The following is a 17,941-nucleotide window of genomic DNA, read 5'->3' as shown; positions in this document are numbered from 1 at the left end:
TAAATACTAATGGAGAACTGCACGTGTACATTATCACAAGGGAAAGTAAGGGAAATGTTTCCAGTGAATGAGATTTTGCTTTGAAGGAAGTTTTAGACAAAAATAGACAATAATAGCAGTCAAATAACTTGCCAAGAAAGTATATGAAAGAATGCAGGCTTCTAACTCTCATATTCTGACATGAATTCTATGTTCTTTTCTGCTAAGTAGTTAATTGGTGTTTTTATCATTATTAATCCCTTCCTTATATTTCTCTTCTGTTTATTTTATTATTTGGGGGGTTTTAGTTCAATGTTTCCTTTGTTTTCATTATCTTTTTATTTAAGTACTTATAATTATAAAATTTCCTCTGAGCACAACTTTAACTGTATTCCATGTGCTCTATTACAAAGTGTTTTCATTACAAATGTGCTCAGTCACCCTGAAGTTCTGATTTCTATTCTTCTTTTACTAACAAATTATACGGGTGGGTTTTCTTTTTAATTTCTCAATAGAAGAAATTTCTGTGTTTATCATTCAGAAGAAATTTCTGTGTTTATCATTCATTTCTAGTTTTTTTTTCTTCTTTCTTTTTTTCTTTGCGGTACGCGGGCCTCTCACTGCTGTGGCCTCTCCCATTGCGGAGCACAGGCTCCGGACGCGCAGGCTCAGCTGCCATGGCTCACGGGCCCAGCCGCACTGGGGCATGTGGGATCTTCCCGGACCGGGGCACGAACCCGTGTCCCCTGCATTGGCAGGCGGACTCTCAACCACTGCGCCACCAGGGAAGCCCTCATTTCTAGTTTTATTGTATTGTGATCTTTTGTGAAAATTTTAACTTTGGGGATTATAACATGTCATTTTATTTTCTTTGTGATGGTTCCCCGGGCACTTAAGAATAAACTATACACTCCATTTTCAGGGAACAATGTGCATGTGTTTGGCCACCTGTGTCTGTTCTATGCCTTCTATAGCCTTACTTATTTTTGTCAACTTGATATTTTAATGCACTAACAAAGATGCATTAAAGTCTCCTTCTATGTTTTCCTATTGATTTCTCCTTTTATCTTTTATAATTTCTGCTTCTGAATGTTGTTATTATGGCACTCCATGCATAGATATTCAAAACTATTATAAATGTGTGGATAATATTTTAGAATGCTCTTTCTTATTCAATACTTTCTGGCCTGATTATTAATATTTATATAGGGGACTACTCTGTCTTGGTTTATATTTGATTGTTATATTTATGTATACTCTTTAAAAATTTTTGTGTTAAATACTATTTTTTAGAGCACTTTTAGGTTTACAAAATTGCAAGGAAGGTATATAGATTTCCCATATACTCCCTGCTCCCACATGCTTTGCCTCCCCCATTATCAATATCATTCACCAGAATGGTGCATTTTTTTAATGAGGATAAACCTACATTGACACATCCCAGTCACCCAAAGTCCACAGTTTACCTAAGCACTCACTCTTGATGTTATACTTTCTATGTGTATGAACCATACTGTTTATTTTTAAGCTTTATGAATCACTTTAATTTAGATTTATTTCTTCTATTCTAAAGAGAATGGTGTCTTATTTGGCAATATAATTGAAAAATATTTTTTTCCATAAGTGCATTTACCATAATTGATGTGACAAATATGACTGATCTTAATTCTGTCATACTCTTTTTCTGTTTTCTAATTTAAAAAAAAAATTCAATGAGAATTGGAATTTGCAGTATGATTTCATTGCTCTGGAATGTGTGTGTGTATGTAAAACATTTTTATATTTCAGAAGCTTCTTAGTTCCATAGTTCCATTTTTCATCTTTATTGTATTTAACAAATATTTACATCCTGTGTACTATGTGCTAGACATTGTTCTGAGTACTTTAGAAATACTATCATAATTCTTATAATAACCTTGAAGTAAGTACTATTATTATCTGTTACATAAAACAAAATTGAGATATAAGGAGGTTAATTGATTTGCCCAGTATCATATAGCTATTAGTTGCTGGAACTGATTTAAACCCAGTCAGTCTTGTATTAAAATCCATACTCTTAACAACTTCTCTAAACAGCCTCTCAAATTGAAAATACTTTATATAGCTCTTAATCCTGTATTTGTTTTAGGCAGTATTTTTGAATATTTATAATAACAGGAGTTTGGGGTTGAGAGAAGGATGAAAATGTGGAGCACAAAGGATTTTTGGAGCAGTGAAACTACTTTTATGAAACTATAATGGTGCATACCTGTCATTATGCATTTTTCTAAACCCACAGAATGTACACCAAGAGTGAACCCTAATGTAAACTATGGACTTCTGGTGATTATGATTTGTCAATGCGGTTTATCAGTTGTAATAAAGGTACTAATCCAGAGAGGGATGTTGATAATGAGAGAGGCTATGCAGGGGCAGGGGCTATAGAGAAATCTGTATCCTGCTCAGTTTTGCTGTGAACCTAAGTATACTAGGAGAGATTGTGTGAATGCAAGGGATATATAGGAAATCTCTGTACCTACCTCTAAATTTTTCTATGAACCTAAAACTGCTCTAAAAAATAACGTCTGTTTAAAACATCAAATAAAATCAATATTTCCTGATGGAAAATACCAAAGAAAAAACCTAGAAAATATCATGTGGAATGCATAATATTTTAAATATAGTATACTTCAGAGTTTAGCTGCTTTTCACATCCACACATGTAACTTTTCTACTTATTCATATGGAATGACACATTTTTAAATATTTTTTCTTATCATGAGCAAAAATCATATGATTATAAAAATTGGAAAATAGAGAAAATTATAAAAAAGAACACAGTCATATTTCTTTCACCTAGAAATATCTACCATTAACATTTGGTTAAATTTTTCCCAATTTCCTTTCAGTGTGGTGTGAGGTGTATGTGTATATAAGTAGAATAGAAAAGAGAGAGAGAGAGAGAGAGAGAGAGATACTGACAGATTTTATTTTTGATGTACACTTTTTTATTTAGCACTATATTTTTAGTATATCTGGGTATATCAAATTTATTTAAGGCATTTTTAAAAGTATGAAGTTATTGCCTGAAAAATATTCCAACTATTCTATGAGTAATTATTAGTCTATTCAATATTCTATGAGTTACCATAACTTATTTATTTGAGAGTAAAGGTGGTTTCCAAATGTCTGCTATTATGAATAATATCCTTACACTTATATCTTGGTCCACAGTTCTAATTAGGTCTTTACAGTAGATTCTAAAAGACAGAATTAGTACATTACAGAGTATGGACATCTTTAAGGCTCTATATACATGCTAGCAAACTGGTTTCTAGAAAATCTGAAATAACTTATATTTTGTCAATACTGAATACAGCTACCTATCTTCCAGCAATGATTTTTGTTTGTTTGTTTAATTTCTGCCAAATCATCACGACAAAAATTTTTCTTATCCTTTAGTTTATTATGACTGCCATAACAAATTACCACAAACTTAGAGGCATAAACAATACCTATTTATGATCTCAAAATTCTGTAGTTCAGATGTCTAGGTGCACTGTGCCTCAGCTGGTTCTCTGCTCCTGGTGTCACAAGGCTGAAATCAAGGTGCTAGAGCTTTCTTTCTCTCTGGAGCCTCTAGGAATGAATACATTTCAAGTTCGTTCGGGTTGTTGGAAGCATTCAGTTCCATGTGGTTGTAGGACTGAAGTTCTGGATAACTTTCTGGCTGTTGGCTCTCAGCTTTTAGAGCCTACTCAAATATTTTTGGCTGGGGCCTCTTTTCCCATCTTCAAAAAGCTAACAAAGGCAGGTAGAGTCCTTCTCATGCCTCTAATCTCTAAAGTCTCCTTGCGTTGCATCTCCCCTCTCTCTCTTCTTCCACCCCATTTCTCTAACTTATCTTTCTGCCTTCTTCTGCTGCTTTTAAAGGTTCTTGTGACTGCACTAGACCCATCAGGATAATATTTTCTTATTTTAGTTTTCACTTATGTGTATAGAAGAGAAATACTTTTTTGTAGTTTTATTAGTTGTATATATTATTTCTACTTTTTTGTGAGCAGGAAGTTTTGTTACTTTCTAATTTTCATTTTGAATTATAGAATTTTATTTTATTTTAAAATATTTATGTAAAATACATAATTTATATAATATTTATATTTAAATTTTATATTAAGAATATTTCATCTTGTTTTATAATCTAATGCTTTATAATGAATATTTTATTATCTCCTCATTTTATTTTCATGTTTTTTGGGAGGTAAAGGTCAAGAATAATTGTTTTCAAACTTCCAATACTCCTAAAATCTTTTGTGGACTAATTCATCCTCTGTTTAACATTAGTATTTTATCATATATTTTAATGTCCTCTTTAAGAGCTACCTATTCTGCTCCAATCTGTTTATTTCTCTTTGCAATTATATCATTATATGTGAAATACTCTAGTACTATCTGGAATAAAAAGCTGAGGTGTCCCATTGACAGAGGAATGGATAAAGAAGATGTGGTATATGTATGTGTGTGTATATATATATATACACACACACACACACACAATGGAATATTACTCAATTATTAAAAAGAATGAAATAATGCCATTTGCAGCAACATAGTTGGACCTACAGATTGTCATACTGAGTGAAGTAAGTCAGACAGAGAAAGAGAAATATCATATGATATCTCTTATATGCAGAATCTAAAAAGAAATGGTACAAATGAACTCAACTACAAAACAGAATCAGACTCACAGACTAAGAGAACAAATTTATGGTTACCAGGAGGGAAGGATGAGGGGAAGGGATAGTCAGGGAATTTGGGATTGACATGTTCACAGTGCTACATTTTAAATGGATAACCAACAAGGACTTGTGTATAGTACAGGGAACTCTGATCAATGTTATGTGGCAGCTTGGGTGGCAGGGGTGAGTTTGGGGGAGAATGGATACATGTATATGTATGGCTGAGTCCCTTTGCTGTGTACCTGAAACTACCACAACACTGTTTATTGGCTATGCTCCAATATAAAATAAAAAGTTAAATATATATATTAATATATATTAAAGTTTAATATATATATTAAAATCTGAGTGTTTGCTCATCACTTTTGTTTCAAAATTCACTACAATTTTTCTTTGATTTTAATTCTAGAATTGTTCTCTTGGAAATAAATCCATTAGAACTTGAATGGAGGCTTCATTAATTATGTAAGTGAATTTAAGATAAACTTTCCTCCTCACAATATGTTCTCTTGTTTAAATGATCCTTTTTTTTTTTTTTTTTTTTTTGAGGTACGCAGGCCTCTCACTGTTGTGGCCTCTCCCTTTGCAGAGCACAGGCTCTGGACACACAGGCTCAGCGGCCATGGCTCACGGGCCCAGCCGCTCCGTGGCATGTGGGATCTTTCTAGACCGGGGCACGAACCTGTGTCCCTTTCATCGGCAGGCGGACTCTCAACCACTGCGCCACCAGGGAAGCCCTAAACGATCCTTTTAACACCGTGCAAATGGGTGTAATTCTCTCCCTCACTTTCTCACTTTTTATATATAGTTCTCACACATTTCCTTTATGTTTATTTTGGGGAACTGTGCTCATACTCTTGTTAATGGGATTTCTTGCTTTTTTAAAAGCCAGCTTGTGTATTTGGCTCTTGACCTGCCATTTTGTAAATGTTTAAATTTCAAAATCATTCTACTAATTTTTTGATATCCTATGTATATATTTATATTATTTATAGAAGATATTGTTATTTTGATTATATTGGCTCTTGCTTGCTAGTGACTGTATTTGATTGTATTGATCCCTGCTTTCTGATGGTTATAACGCATTTATTTTTCTTTCTTGCTTATTGCAAGAATATTATCTTTCAGAATGGTAAAAAATTAATCTTTTGCAACCTTTTTAATTATATTGTGAAATCATCTGCCATCATTTACTCTGCCTACTTACTGTCAGAAAGCTAACAAAGTCTTGTTAAATAAATATGCAATTATGTTTCTATCACTGTCTTCTAACATTTTTAATATTTGCTTTGCTTTTGAATGCTCTTGTTATTTAAACCACAATGCTTCATCGATATTACATTTTCTTTGTACACTGTACCTTTTATGAATATATAATTATCTTCTTTCTCATTTAGCATTTTTGATACACATTTTATTTGCATAAAATTAATAATGATACTCATTTCCATTTGATTTGAATTTGTGTGGTAAAACTATACTATTATTTTTATTTTTGACATTTCTCCAAAATTTTATTTTAGTTTTGGCTCATATAAGTAGTATAATTTATATTTGACTATTTTATAATAGGAGAGAAAAAATGTTGCAATTATTACCATAATAGATATGCTTGCTTGTACTTCCCTTGGTTCTCATTCTTTCTAATTTCTATGCTTCCTTGTCATATTTTTTCAAACATTTTAAACTTTTATTGTGTTGACTAGTATTTTGTCTTTTACTTCTTCAGTAATTTTAATGTTATCAAGGTTTACTAGAATTATTATTTTATAAATACTTCCCATTAAAGTCTCCAAATATATTTTTAACATTTATTTTTCTATTTAACTATAGGATAAAAAATAAAGTATTTGCTACATTTTTACTTTCCACCCACTCCAGTATATACAGGTTTTTGTATATATAATACACATTTTAATAATCAGGTCCTCTTTAAGTGATTTATATTTAAACATATTTCCACAAAAATAGAGTTTCTAATCTTATGTTCCTATTTTGATTAAACTACTAGTTGACTGAATTATTTTCCAAACATTATTTTCAAGAAATATTCATGGTCAATGTTTGAGATCTTGAAGTTTTGGGGAATGTTCTACTCTTTCCTTGAAATATCAATACCAGTTAGGCTATTATAGAATTTTGGGGTCACCAAACTCTTGTCTCTCAAAATAACTCCATAGACACTATTAGCTCATTCATAATTTATGGCAAATAGAAAACCAAGAACAGCTTGATTTTGTTCCTTTGTAGGCAATCTGAGTGAATGTAGAATTATTTTCATTAACCTTTTATAGAAAGTTTAACAGGATTTTTCTTTGGGTCTCTTTTTCGTTAATTTGATCTCATGTTTAATGATCTCTTTTTGCATACTCATGATTTTTTTAAGCCTCAGGAAAGATTCTTTAAAATTATTTTTTCTTTGATTATTGATTCTGTTCCAGTTTTTGCTCTTTCATATTCAGAAACATCTTTAATTCTTAGTTTGACTTCTGTTCTCTGTAATTCTTATCCTTCTGTAGACAACAAGTTGGTTGGTTTGTTTAATTTTCTTCTGGTCTATATAGTAAATAACTTCCAGAAACCTACCATTAATTTCTTAAAATCTTCAGCACAGTGATATATTTCTCTTTTTCTTCAAGAATATTCTTTGTAGAATCTATTTTTGTTTTTGTTTTTTCTTTTCTTTTCTTAGCATTATTGTAATTCAATGAAGTGATTTTTATGTAGATCTGTGCTATTCAATACAGCACCCAATAATCACATGTGGCTACTTACATTTAAATTAGTTAAGTAAAATTAAGTTAAAAGTTAAATTTCTCATGATGGTGGTTACATGAATCTGCACATGTGTTAAAATTGCAAAGAATTTTGGGACAATTGAATATCCACCTGAAAAAGAAGGAAGTTGGATGTCTGCCTCATACCATATGCAAAAACTACAGTATATATTATTAAATATATAAAATTTATAAAGGTTGTGATGTTATCTTAGAGGTGGTCATAAGAGATGTTTAAGTCTTAAAAAAAAACCTATAGGCTATTAGGCCTCAGAAGACTGAGGAGATCTCTCAAAACTAGGGCTGTCCTTGGTTATTCAAGGTAGATTTGTAGAAGGATAACCGATTCTCTATTTATTTGACATTTTTCTGCATTGAAATATTAATGCAGAAACAAGTAGAAAGCCACCCAGCTTTCTAAAGTAGACTCTAATAATGTATAGATTTTATTCAGCTGGTTGGTCTGGGGCCTAGGAGGACATAGTTGAGGTCAGTATCATAGATTGGCTTCATTCTGCTGCTTGGAGTCTGTTGATAGTATCCTTAACCAAATATCAATGAGACAAATGGAATGGGTTTGGTCCTAGTCTCTATTGGTCACATCATGCAGTGGCAGATAGGATGCCTTACTTATGGAAAAATTCTCCTGAAGCCAACACACTGTAACAAATGAAGGATGGATGTTGTTGGGAGACAATCTTCTGTGGGTCTCATGCATTTTTGTACGGACCACATGCCCTTTGGAGGTTGCAGGAGGGAATCTGTTCTTTGCCTCTTCCAGCTGTTGCTAACTATTGGCATTATTTGACTTGTGGCCACTTCCCTCCAATCTCTTATCTCCATGAGCACATTGCCTTCTCCTTCTCCTCCTATATATGAATGCTCCCTCTGCCTCTATCTTATACAACATGTGTTACTGTTTCCAGTTCTCGATGCTTCTCTGAGTCTAAGGCTTTCCGCCGCTCGTCTACCCTTCCCCCCAGCCCATGACCCGCCTCCGGCCCCCGCCCTCCCAGTCCAACCTCCGGTCTGTTTAGTAAGAAGGCGCCTGTGTCTGGCAGAGCCGGTGTGAGACCAAGAGACAATCCTTCCTAGCCGCCGGGATAATCAAGAGTTTTGGCCGGAACTTTGAACACACACCAAGATAGTGAGGAGCCAGACGAAAAGCACAGACTATGGCGCTGAAACGGATTAATAAGGAACTTAGTGATTTGGCCCGTGACCCTCCAGCACAATGTTCTGCAGGTCCAGTTGGGGATGATATGTTTCATTGGCAAGCCACAATTATGGGACCTAATGACAGCCCATATCAAGGCGGTGTATTCTTTTTGACAATTCATTTTCCTACAGACTACCCCTTCAAACCACCTAAGGTTGCATTTACAACAAGAATTTATCATCCAAATATTAACAGTAATGGCAGCATTTGTCTCGATATTCTAAGATCACAGTGGTCTCCTGCTTTAACTATTTCTAAAGTTCTTTTATCCATTTGTTCACTGCTATGTGATCCAAACCCAGATGACCCCCTAGTGCCAGAGACTGCACGGATCTATAAAACAGACAGAGATAAGTACAACAGAATATCTCGGGAATGGACTCAGAAGTATGCCACGTGATGCTACCTTAAAGTCAGAATAACCTGCATTATAGCTGGAATAAACTTTAAATTACTGTTCCTTTTTTGATTTTCTTATCCGGCTGCTCCCCTATCAGACCTCATCTTTTTTAATTTTATTTTTTGTTTACCTCCCTCCATTCATTCACATGCTCATCTGAGAAGACTTAAGTTCTTCCAGCTTTGGACAATAACTGCTTTTAGAAACTGTAAAGTAGTTACAAGAGAACAGTTGCCCAAGATTCAGAATTTTTTTAAAAAATGGAGCATGTGTATTATGTGGTCAATGTCTTCACTCTAACTTGGTTATGAGACTAAAACCATTCCTCACTGCTCTAACATGCTGAAGAATCATCAGAGGGGGAGGGAGATGGATGCTCAGTTGCCACATCACAGGAAGCAGCATTATTCTAGCAGCATCCATTCTTGTGTAAGCCTTCCACTGTTAGAGATTTGAGGTTACATGATATACTTTATGCTCATAACTGATGTGGCTGGAGAATTGGTATTGAATTTATAGCATCAGCAGAACAGAAAATGTGATGTATTTTATGCATGTCAATAAAGGAATGACCTGTTCTTGTTCTACAGAGAATGGAAATTGGAAGTCAAACACCCTTTGTATTCCAAAATAGGGTCTCAAACATTTTGTAATTTTCATTTAAATTGTTAGGAGGCTTGGAGCTATTAGTTAATCTATCTTCCAATACACTGTTTAATATAGCACTGAATAAATGATGCAAGTTGTCAATGGATGAGTGATCAACTAATAGCTCTGCTAGTAATTGATTTATTTTTCTTCAATAAAGTTGCATAAACCAATGTGAATAATAAATAACATAATTAACATTTATTTGTTATTGCAGTTATGGTCCATCAGAATAATCCAGAGTAATGTCCACATTGCAAGATTTTTAACTTAATCACATCTGTGAATGCATACACTTTTGTCCAAATAAGGTAATATTTAAAAGTTCCAGAGGTTAGGACTTGTCTTCAGTGACCATTATTTAACCTCCTATAGCGGATATTTGTAGTTATTGTATTTATATTGTAGTTTCACTTAAAGATCAACTCAGATGATATAGGTGAAACACTTGGCCAACTCTGAAATATTCTAGAAATATAAGGTGTATTTTAAATTGCCTATCCATTGCTAACATGTATTATTTTCATGGTTAATTCAATCTTCATTTTATACGATTTCACATACAAAGTCCATCATAAATTAGTAACTTATACATCTGCATTAGGAGATTGTTACAATTAGTATATATCCACCATCTCCATCTCATTCAGAACCTTTTGTCAGATCTGAAATACACTGGTTAGATAACTGTAAGTCTGGAATTTGGAACTCATAGATATTGGAAGATAAGATTAATCAAACTCAAGATGCTGTCCTCATAGTATTACTCTCCAAGTACTAGGTTACCAACCATTACAATTCAATCTAAGCAATGTCCCCAAATATATCCACTACTGAGTGTGACTTGGATTAAATTAGGTTTCAGTAGTATTTTATCCTAAGCATAGTTAACTTTGTCTCTAGTTCATATTAAAGAGGGGAGGATATGACCAATCATTTTAAAGTTCATCTTGCACTTAAACTGGTTCTCAGTTCACGCTTTTTTTTTTTTTTTTTGTGGTATGCAGGCCTCTCACTGTTGTGGCCTCCCCCGTTGCGGAGCACAGGCTCTGGACGCGCAGGCTCAGCGGCCATGGCTCACGGGCCCAGCCGCTCCGCGGCATGTGGGATCCTCCCGGACCGGGGCACGAACCCGTGTCCCCTGCATCGGCAGGCGGACCCTCAACCACTGCGCCACCAGGGAAGCCCTCATGCTTTTATTATTAAGAAAAAACATGATGCTTTCATTGCATTCCTAGATGCCACAAGGTTTTGTAGAATTTCGTATCTATTTTTTATATTTGGGAATGGATGTTTAGTCTCTAAACTATCTTCCCAGTTAAGGGAGAAGAAAGTTCTCAATGCTGAGACTTTGGAATCTTTAGCAATACAGCCATGTTAAAGCATACTTTAAAATATCTTGCCACTCTCTTTATAGGAATACTGTGTAGGAAAGGAGATAATGCCTTAACTATTTTACATGGTTTCTTTAGTATTAAATGATAAAGAGAATAATACAAGAAATAACAGACACATTAATTCAACCCTTTTAGAATAAAATCCCATGAATTCAACACCATTGGCGCCAAATTATAACAGACATGAGAAATTTGTTGGGCCAGACAGTTGAAGATTGATAAACTTAACTCTGTGTAACTAACTGCTTTTTCTGAATTCTTCCTCTTGATGTTAAATAAAAATAACAATAACCTTAGTGCAGTGGTTCTCAACTACCCGTTCAGTCAGAATGAGTTAAGATTTTTTCAAACCACAGCATAGTTGAATTCAACAGCACCATCAATTAACTAGATATATTAACAACTACAGACTGCTCCAACCACTAACAGCAGAATACACATTCTTCTCAAATTCACATGGAACACTCACCAAGATAGACCACATTCTGGGCCATTAAACACATACTAATGAATTTAAAGGAATAAAAATCATACAACATCGGTTCACAGTACACAATGGAATAAAACTAGAAATCAATAATAGAAAGATAACTGGAAAAATCTCAAAATATATAGAGACTAAACAGCACACTTCTAAATAACAATTGGTCAAAGAAGAAATATTAAGAATATTTAATGAGAACTAAAAGAACATAAGACACGTCAAAATTAGTGGGCTGCAGTGAAAGCAGTGGTCAGGGGAAAATTTATAGCATTGAGTGCATATAGTCAAAAAGAAGTTAGATATAAAATCAATAATCTAAGTTTCCACCTTCAGAAACTAGAATAACTAAGAAAAAATAGAGAGAGGACACAAATCACTAATATCATAAGTGAAGAGGGGACATCACTTCAGACCCAATAGACTTTAAAAGGATAACAAAAAACTACTATGAACAACTTTATGCTCACAAATTCGACAATCCAGACAAAATGGATAAATTCTCTGAAAGATTCAATGCAAAAACTCATACGAGAAGAAACAGATGATCTGAATAGGTCTATATCTATTAAAGAAGTGAATTAATAATTAATAACCTTCCAAAACAGAAAGCATAAGGCCCACATAGGTTCACTGGTGAATTCTAACAAACATTTAAAGAAGAAATTATACCAGTGCTCTACCATATCTTTCAGAGGATAAAACAGAGAATACTTACTTCTTAACTCATTCTTTGAGACCTGTATCACCCTAATACTAAAACCAGTCCATGTTATTACAATGAAAGAAAACTAAAAACCAATATCTCTCATGAACACAGATGCAAAAATCCTCAACAAGATATAACAAATAGAAGCCAATAATGTATAAAACTTATTTTACACAATAACAATTGGGATTTATTCCAGTATACAAGGCTGGTTCAACATTCAAAAAGCAGTTGATGTAGCCTTCAGATGTGATAATGTGTCATAGATAGCTTTGGGGTATGTATGGCCCTACATTAATCATGAAGATTGTGAGCAGGGGTTAAGAAGTTATTTTCTGTGTGAATCGGAATTTTATTAATTCTATGCCATCAAAACAAGAGGCAGAATTAAATGCTGCTGTTGGTCAGTTTGCAGCTGCTATCTCCAACCCCAGATTTCTGATGTGTGTCTCAAAGCACCTAGTTCTGAATATCCTTTTAACAGTTTACAAAATTATAGATATGAGCTTACAAAATAAAGAAATGTGAATTTTAAAAAATCACATCAAAAGGCTAAAAAAGAAAAATCACATCATCATATCAACAGATGAAGGAAAAACATTTGATAAAATCCAACATCCATTCATGATAAAAACTCTCAGGAAACTAGGAATACATGGAAAATAACATAAGAGAAAACATATATGACCTTAGTCACGGTGATAACTTTTAGATACAACATCAAAAGTGCGATCCATCAGAGAAATAATTGATAAGCTGGACTCTGTTAAAACTAAAAGTATCTTCTCTGTGAAAGATACTCAAGAAAATGAAATGACAAGCCACAGACCAGGAGAAAAATCTCTGCAAAAGACATATCTGGTAAATGACTATTATCCAAAATATACAAATATCTCTTAAAACTCACCAATAAGAAAACAAACAACCTGATTAAAAAATGGGCCAAAGGTCTTAGCAGACACCTCAACAAAGAAGATATAAGATGGCAAATAAGCATATGAAAAACTGTTCCCATTATGTGTTGTCAGGAAAATACAAATTAAAACAAAAATGAAATACCACTATACATTTATTAGAATGGCCAAAATCCAGAACACTGATAACATCAAATGCTAGTGAGTATGTGAAGCAACGGGAACTCTCATTGTTGCTGGTAGGGATGCAAAATGGTAGTTACTTTGGAAGACAGTTTGGTGGTTTCTTACTAAGTTAACATAATTACCACATGAGCCAGCAATCATGCTCCTTATTACTTACCTAAATGAGTTGAAAACTTATGTCTACACCAAAACTTACTGACAGATGACTATAGCAGTTTTATTTATAATTGCTAAAAGTTGGAAGCAACCAAGACATCCTTCAGTAGGTAAACGGATAAAAAATTTTTTTATATCCATTAAATGGAATATGATTTATCACTAAAAAGAAATGTAGTAGCAAGCCATGAAAGACATGGAGGGACTTTATATATTACTAAGTGAAAGTAGCCAATTTGAAAAGGCTACACACTGTATCATTTCAACTATATAACATTCTGAAAAAGGCAAAACTATGGGGACAGTAGTTGGAGGGAAAGAAGGATGAATAGGTGAAGTACAGGGGATTTTTTTAGAGGTATAAATACAGATAAATAAATAAATATAATAATTACTAAAAATTCGTCTATTAATTTAAAGAAAAGGAAGAAGAAGAGGAGGAGGAGGAAGAAAGAGGAGAAGAAGGAAGATGAAGAAAAAAAAGAGATTTAAATCATGTAAGAAGAACTCAACACACTGTTGCTGGTTCTGTAGATGAAAAGAACAAGGGGCCTAAAATTATGAAATCCTACAATTGTCAATAACTGAGTTTTGTTAACAACCTGAATGAGCTTGGAAGTGGATTCTTAACCAGAGCCTCTAGCAGTTGCCTAGGCCAGCTGATACCTTGATTTTGCCCTTGTAAGGCCTTAACCCGTTGAGCCATGCTGTGCCCAGACTTCTGACCTACAGAATTGTGAGATAACAGATGGCCACTGAGTTTGTGGTAATTTGTTACACAGCAATAGAATTCTCAAATTTTTCTAAGCAGGTGCCATTATAAACCATTTCATAACCGAGGGAACTGAGGCCCAGGAGAGTTATAATCAAATCCATATAGAAACTGAATACTAGAATGAGAATGTTCTATCATTCTAAGCTACCAAGGGGTCAAATTGGATATCTATTTAGTTTTCTACCAAAAGATTTGGCCTAGGGAATATTAGAGCTAAAACATTTCTAGAGAAAAATTAGTTTGAATCCTATTGATTCAGAGTATATGGTGAGTTAGACATTTTTTGTATGTTTCTCATTGTGCATAAAGTTTAAAATCAAGGAAGTAACCTGGAAATTTATTGGGTGGGCCAAAAAGTGCCTTCAGTTTTTTAAGTAAAAATAAAAGACACATTTTTCATTTTCACCGAGAACTATATTGAACAATGCAGTCACCCTTTTGTTCCACTACCTTCTGCCATTTTTCAAGCAACTTCATAATTCCATATTCCCAAAACTTTTTATCTTTTGAGCAAAGAACTGTTCCAGGTGCCTTTTACAGTCTTCCAGGGAATTGAATTTTTTTCCATTAAGAGAATTTTGTAAAGACTGAAATAAATGAATATACTAAGGTGTAATGTCTGGTGAATACGGTGGATGAATCAGAACTTCCCAGCCAAGCTGTAACAACAGTTTTTGCCTGGTCATCAAAGAAACATGTCGTCTTGTGTTATCCTGATAGAAGATTATGCATTTTCTGTTGACTAATTCTGGACACTTTTTTTCGAGTTCCGCTTTCATTTGGTCTAATTGGGAGCAGTACTTGTTGGAATTAATTGTTTGGTTTTTCAGAAGGAGCTCATAATAGAGGACTCCCTTCCAATCCCACCATATACACAACATCACCTTCTTTGGATGAAGACTGGCCCTTGGTGTGGCTGGTGGTGGTTCATTTCACTTGCCTCACAGTCTCTTCCATTCCACATTGCTGTACAGTATCCACGTTTCATTACCCGTCACAATTTGTTTTAAAAAAGGAACCTTTTCATTACAATGAGAAATCTCCAGCATGAAACTTTGTAAATCACTTTTGACATGTTCGATCAGTCACAGCACCTTCTCCATACACTGCACAAATCTTTTTGTGCATTTCAGTTGCATTTTTACCCTTCCTGAAATAATAAAGCATAATATGCCAAAAATGTTGCTTTTTTTCTTCCATCTTCAATATTAAAATGGCTACACAAAAATTCACCAATTTTGATGTCTTTTTTTTAATGCACGCTGATATGACAGCTGTCACATACAGTCTAACAAAATTGTTTCGAATGAAGTTAAAGACAACTAAGTGCTACTAGAGCCATCTTATGGAAAAAAATGTACAAACCTTTTGGCTCAACCAATAATATTATGAGACATTAATTCTACAGTGTTAGCTACTTGAACATTTTTTTTATTAACTCAGTTCATTTTACTAACACTAATTTATATTTTAGTTGTTGAAACTAGTAAGCCAGAAAGTCATAAACTTTCTTCTAAAATCTTATAAATTCATCCAGCATTCTTCTTTTTCTTTTGCTCTTTATTTAGAATCAAGTATATTATGTGGAATTTAAATTAGATCTTTTTTGTGCATTTAATATTTCTAAGTAAATGAGTTCTTAGGAAGGAAGATTTTTAAAGAGTTGATATAATCAGTTTAACATCATAAGAAGGCTGGCTACAGGACAGTGATTTAAAATTAAGGACAAAGTAAAAGACAATTTTAATGATTCAGGGGAAATTTACTCGCATGTTCCAGGTTAAACACAATTTGGCTCACATAATCAGGATAGTTGTCTCTATTTTTCATGTAATATGATAGTGTATTTCTCTAGAGAACCTTTATTACACCCTTTGAGAATTGTGTCATTTGTTTTTGTCCTTTTACCATACAGGAAAACTGACCTAACTTAATCTTTAAAATGTATTCCAATCTGGTCATTTTAACGACTAAATAAATATCAGGAAATTATTTTATATAAACAGATAATCCAATTGACTTAATAATGACATCTGATTAATCTTTACACATTCCAAAACATTGCATTTTGTGTACAATCCTCATGAAGCCACTGAGGATTCATTAAATCATAAAGAAACATAAAATAATCTGAAATATGGCACAGATAAGTGTTTTCAAAACTGTGGTCCATAGGTTACTCATTTGGGGAGTAAAAGAATTGATAGGTAAAAGAATTACCTTTTACCTCAGGTAAAAGAATTGATAATGGCTCATTATCAAGTAAATTTAGAAAATGAATTAAAACACTAAATATTCTGAGATATTTCTAGGGATAGATAACTATTTAATTTTAACTCAGTACTTCCCAAACTTATTTTACCTTGGGAAGCTTTTACCCAAATAACTGTATTAAATAAAGTTTCATGGAAAGGTATTTTTGAAACATTGGCATAGAGTAATTCCTGGAACATAAAATGTGTTTTGGACGATAGAGTGATATAGAGGATGAAAGCAGATTCTATTGCCAACACAATGGCTCTGAAACTAGGCTCCAACACACGCTACCTATATGAAATTATTTACAGATTTGGAGGTCCACAGTTTCCTTACTGGTTAAATGGGAACAATAAGGAAAAGCATGGTATATTAAAATTAGAGGATCTAGAGCTGGAACACCTGGGTTTGGATTCTTATTTCTCCACACACTAGTTGTATGTTCTCAGCCAAGGTATTTACCCTATTTGAACCTCATGAATAATCCTAGTACCTACCTTAGAAGAACACTGGGTTAAATTTTTTAATATATGTGGAGGACTTAAACAAATACTTGGGAAAAATAAGTGTTCAGTAATAATACCTAGTATCTTAATAGTTTACGTGGCTGTTATGATGATTAAATGAGACTATTTAGGAAATGTTTAGAAGACTGCCCGACATGGTTTGAACTCCAGATATCTTTGCTCCTCTTCTTTTCCTCTTCATTGGTACTGATTCTTCCTTCTTTTCTAAGGTAAGTTTTGATCCACTTTGAAGTTTCTGAAGTATAATTATTCTTTTGGATGATGCCTTGTTTCCAAAGAATTTGGAGAAAGCAAACATGTGGAAATCAGGTCAAAGTAAAACTGAGGGTGTGAAAGCATAACTAAATCAGGAACTATTAGAACATATAAGTAATCCATCCCAAAGGTTGCTGGAAATAGGTAAGTAATTTTCTCTTAGTTTCTTAGAAGCCAAAGTAAAAAGGTGAACAAGCTTAGTTACCTGTTAAAGTAATATTTTTTTTCTAGTACTGAGACCTAAAAAATATTTTCTATGTGTTTGAAAAAGGACACTTCTGTGTAAAACGCGACAGCATTTTCTTAAATGCAAGGTGATAACATAGTCACACAATTCAGCCAAAGAAATTTTCCACAAGCCTTCCTGATGGTTCAGGAAAACTAAAACAACCAATTAAATAATTAAACAATTATAAGATGACCTAGTGAAATGAGTGGACACCCTCACTGATAATGACTTCAAACATTCAGAGTCAGACATTCTATTTTGTGCTAAAAACTGGAGTGCAGCTAAATTCTGCTGCCAACAGAGAGCAAAACCATA

The 17,941-nt window shown here is 33.6% G+C and overlaps 1 protein-coding gene across 1 annotated transcript; it reads left to right on the top strand.

Moving 5' to 3' along the window:
• The first annotated feature begins 8,469 nt into the window (after nt 1-8,469).
• On the top strand, nt 8,470-9,914 carry LOC131762307 (ubiquitin-conjugating enzyme E2 D3). The gene has a single exon (XM_059073808.2). The coding sequence runs from the start codon at nt 8,650-8,652 to the stop codon at nt 9,091-9,093; it is 444 nt and encodes a 147-aa protein (XP_058929791.1). The 5' UTR covers nt 8,470-8,649; the 3' UTR covers nt 9,094-9,914.
• Nucleotides 9,915-17,941: the final 8,027 nt, after the last annotated feature.

This window comes from Kogia breviceps, chromosome 9 (genome assembly GCF_026419965.1).
Source record: "Kogia breviceps isolate mKogBre1 chromosome 9, mKogBre1 haplotype 1, whole genome shotgun sequence".
NCBI lineage: Eukaryota > Metazoa > Chordata > Mammalia > Artiodactyla > Physeteridae > Kogia > Kogia breviceps.
The sequence above is the reverse complement of the archived record's forward strand: the minus strand, read 5'-3'. Positions and strand labels throughout refer to the sequence as shown.

Bases quoted from the DNA above. Each gene is read 5' to 3' on its own strand.
- LOC131762307 (XM_059073808.2), top strand. From the start codon at position 8,650: ATGGCGCTGAAACGGATTAATAAGGAACTTAGTGATTTGGCCCGTGAC.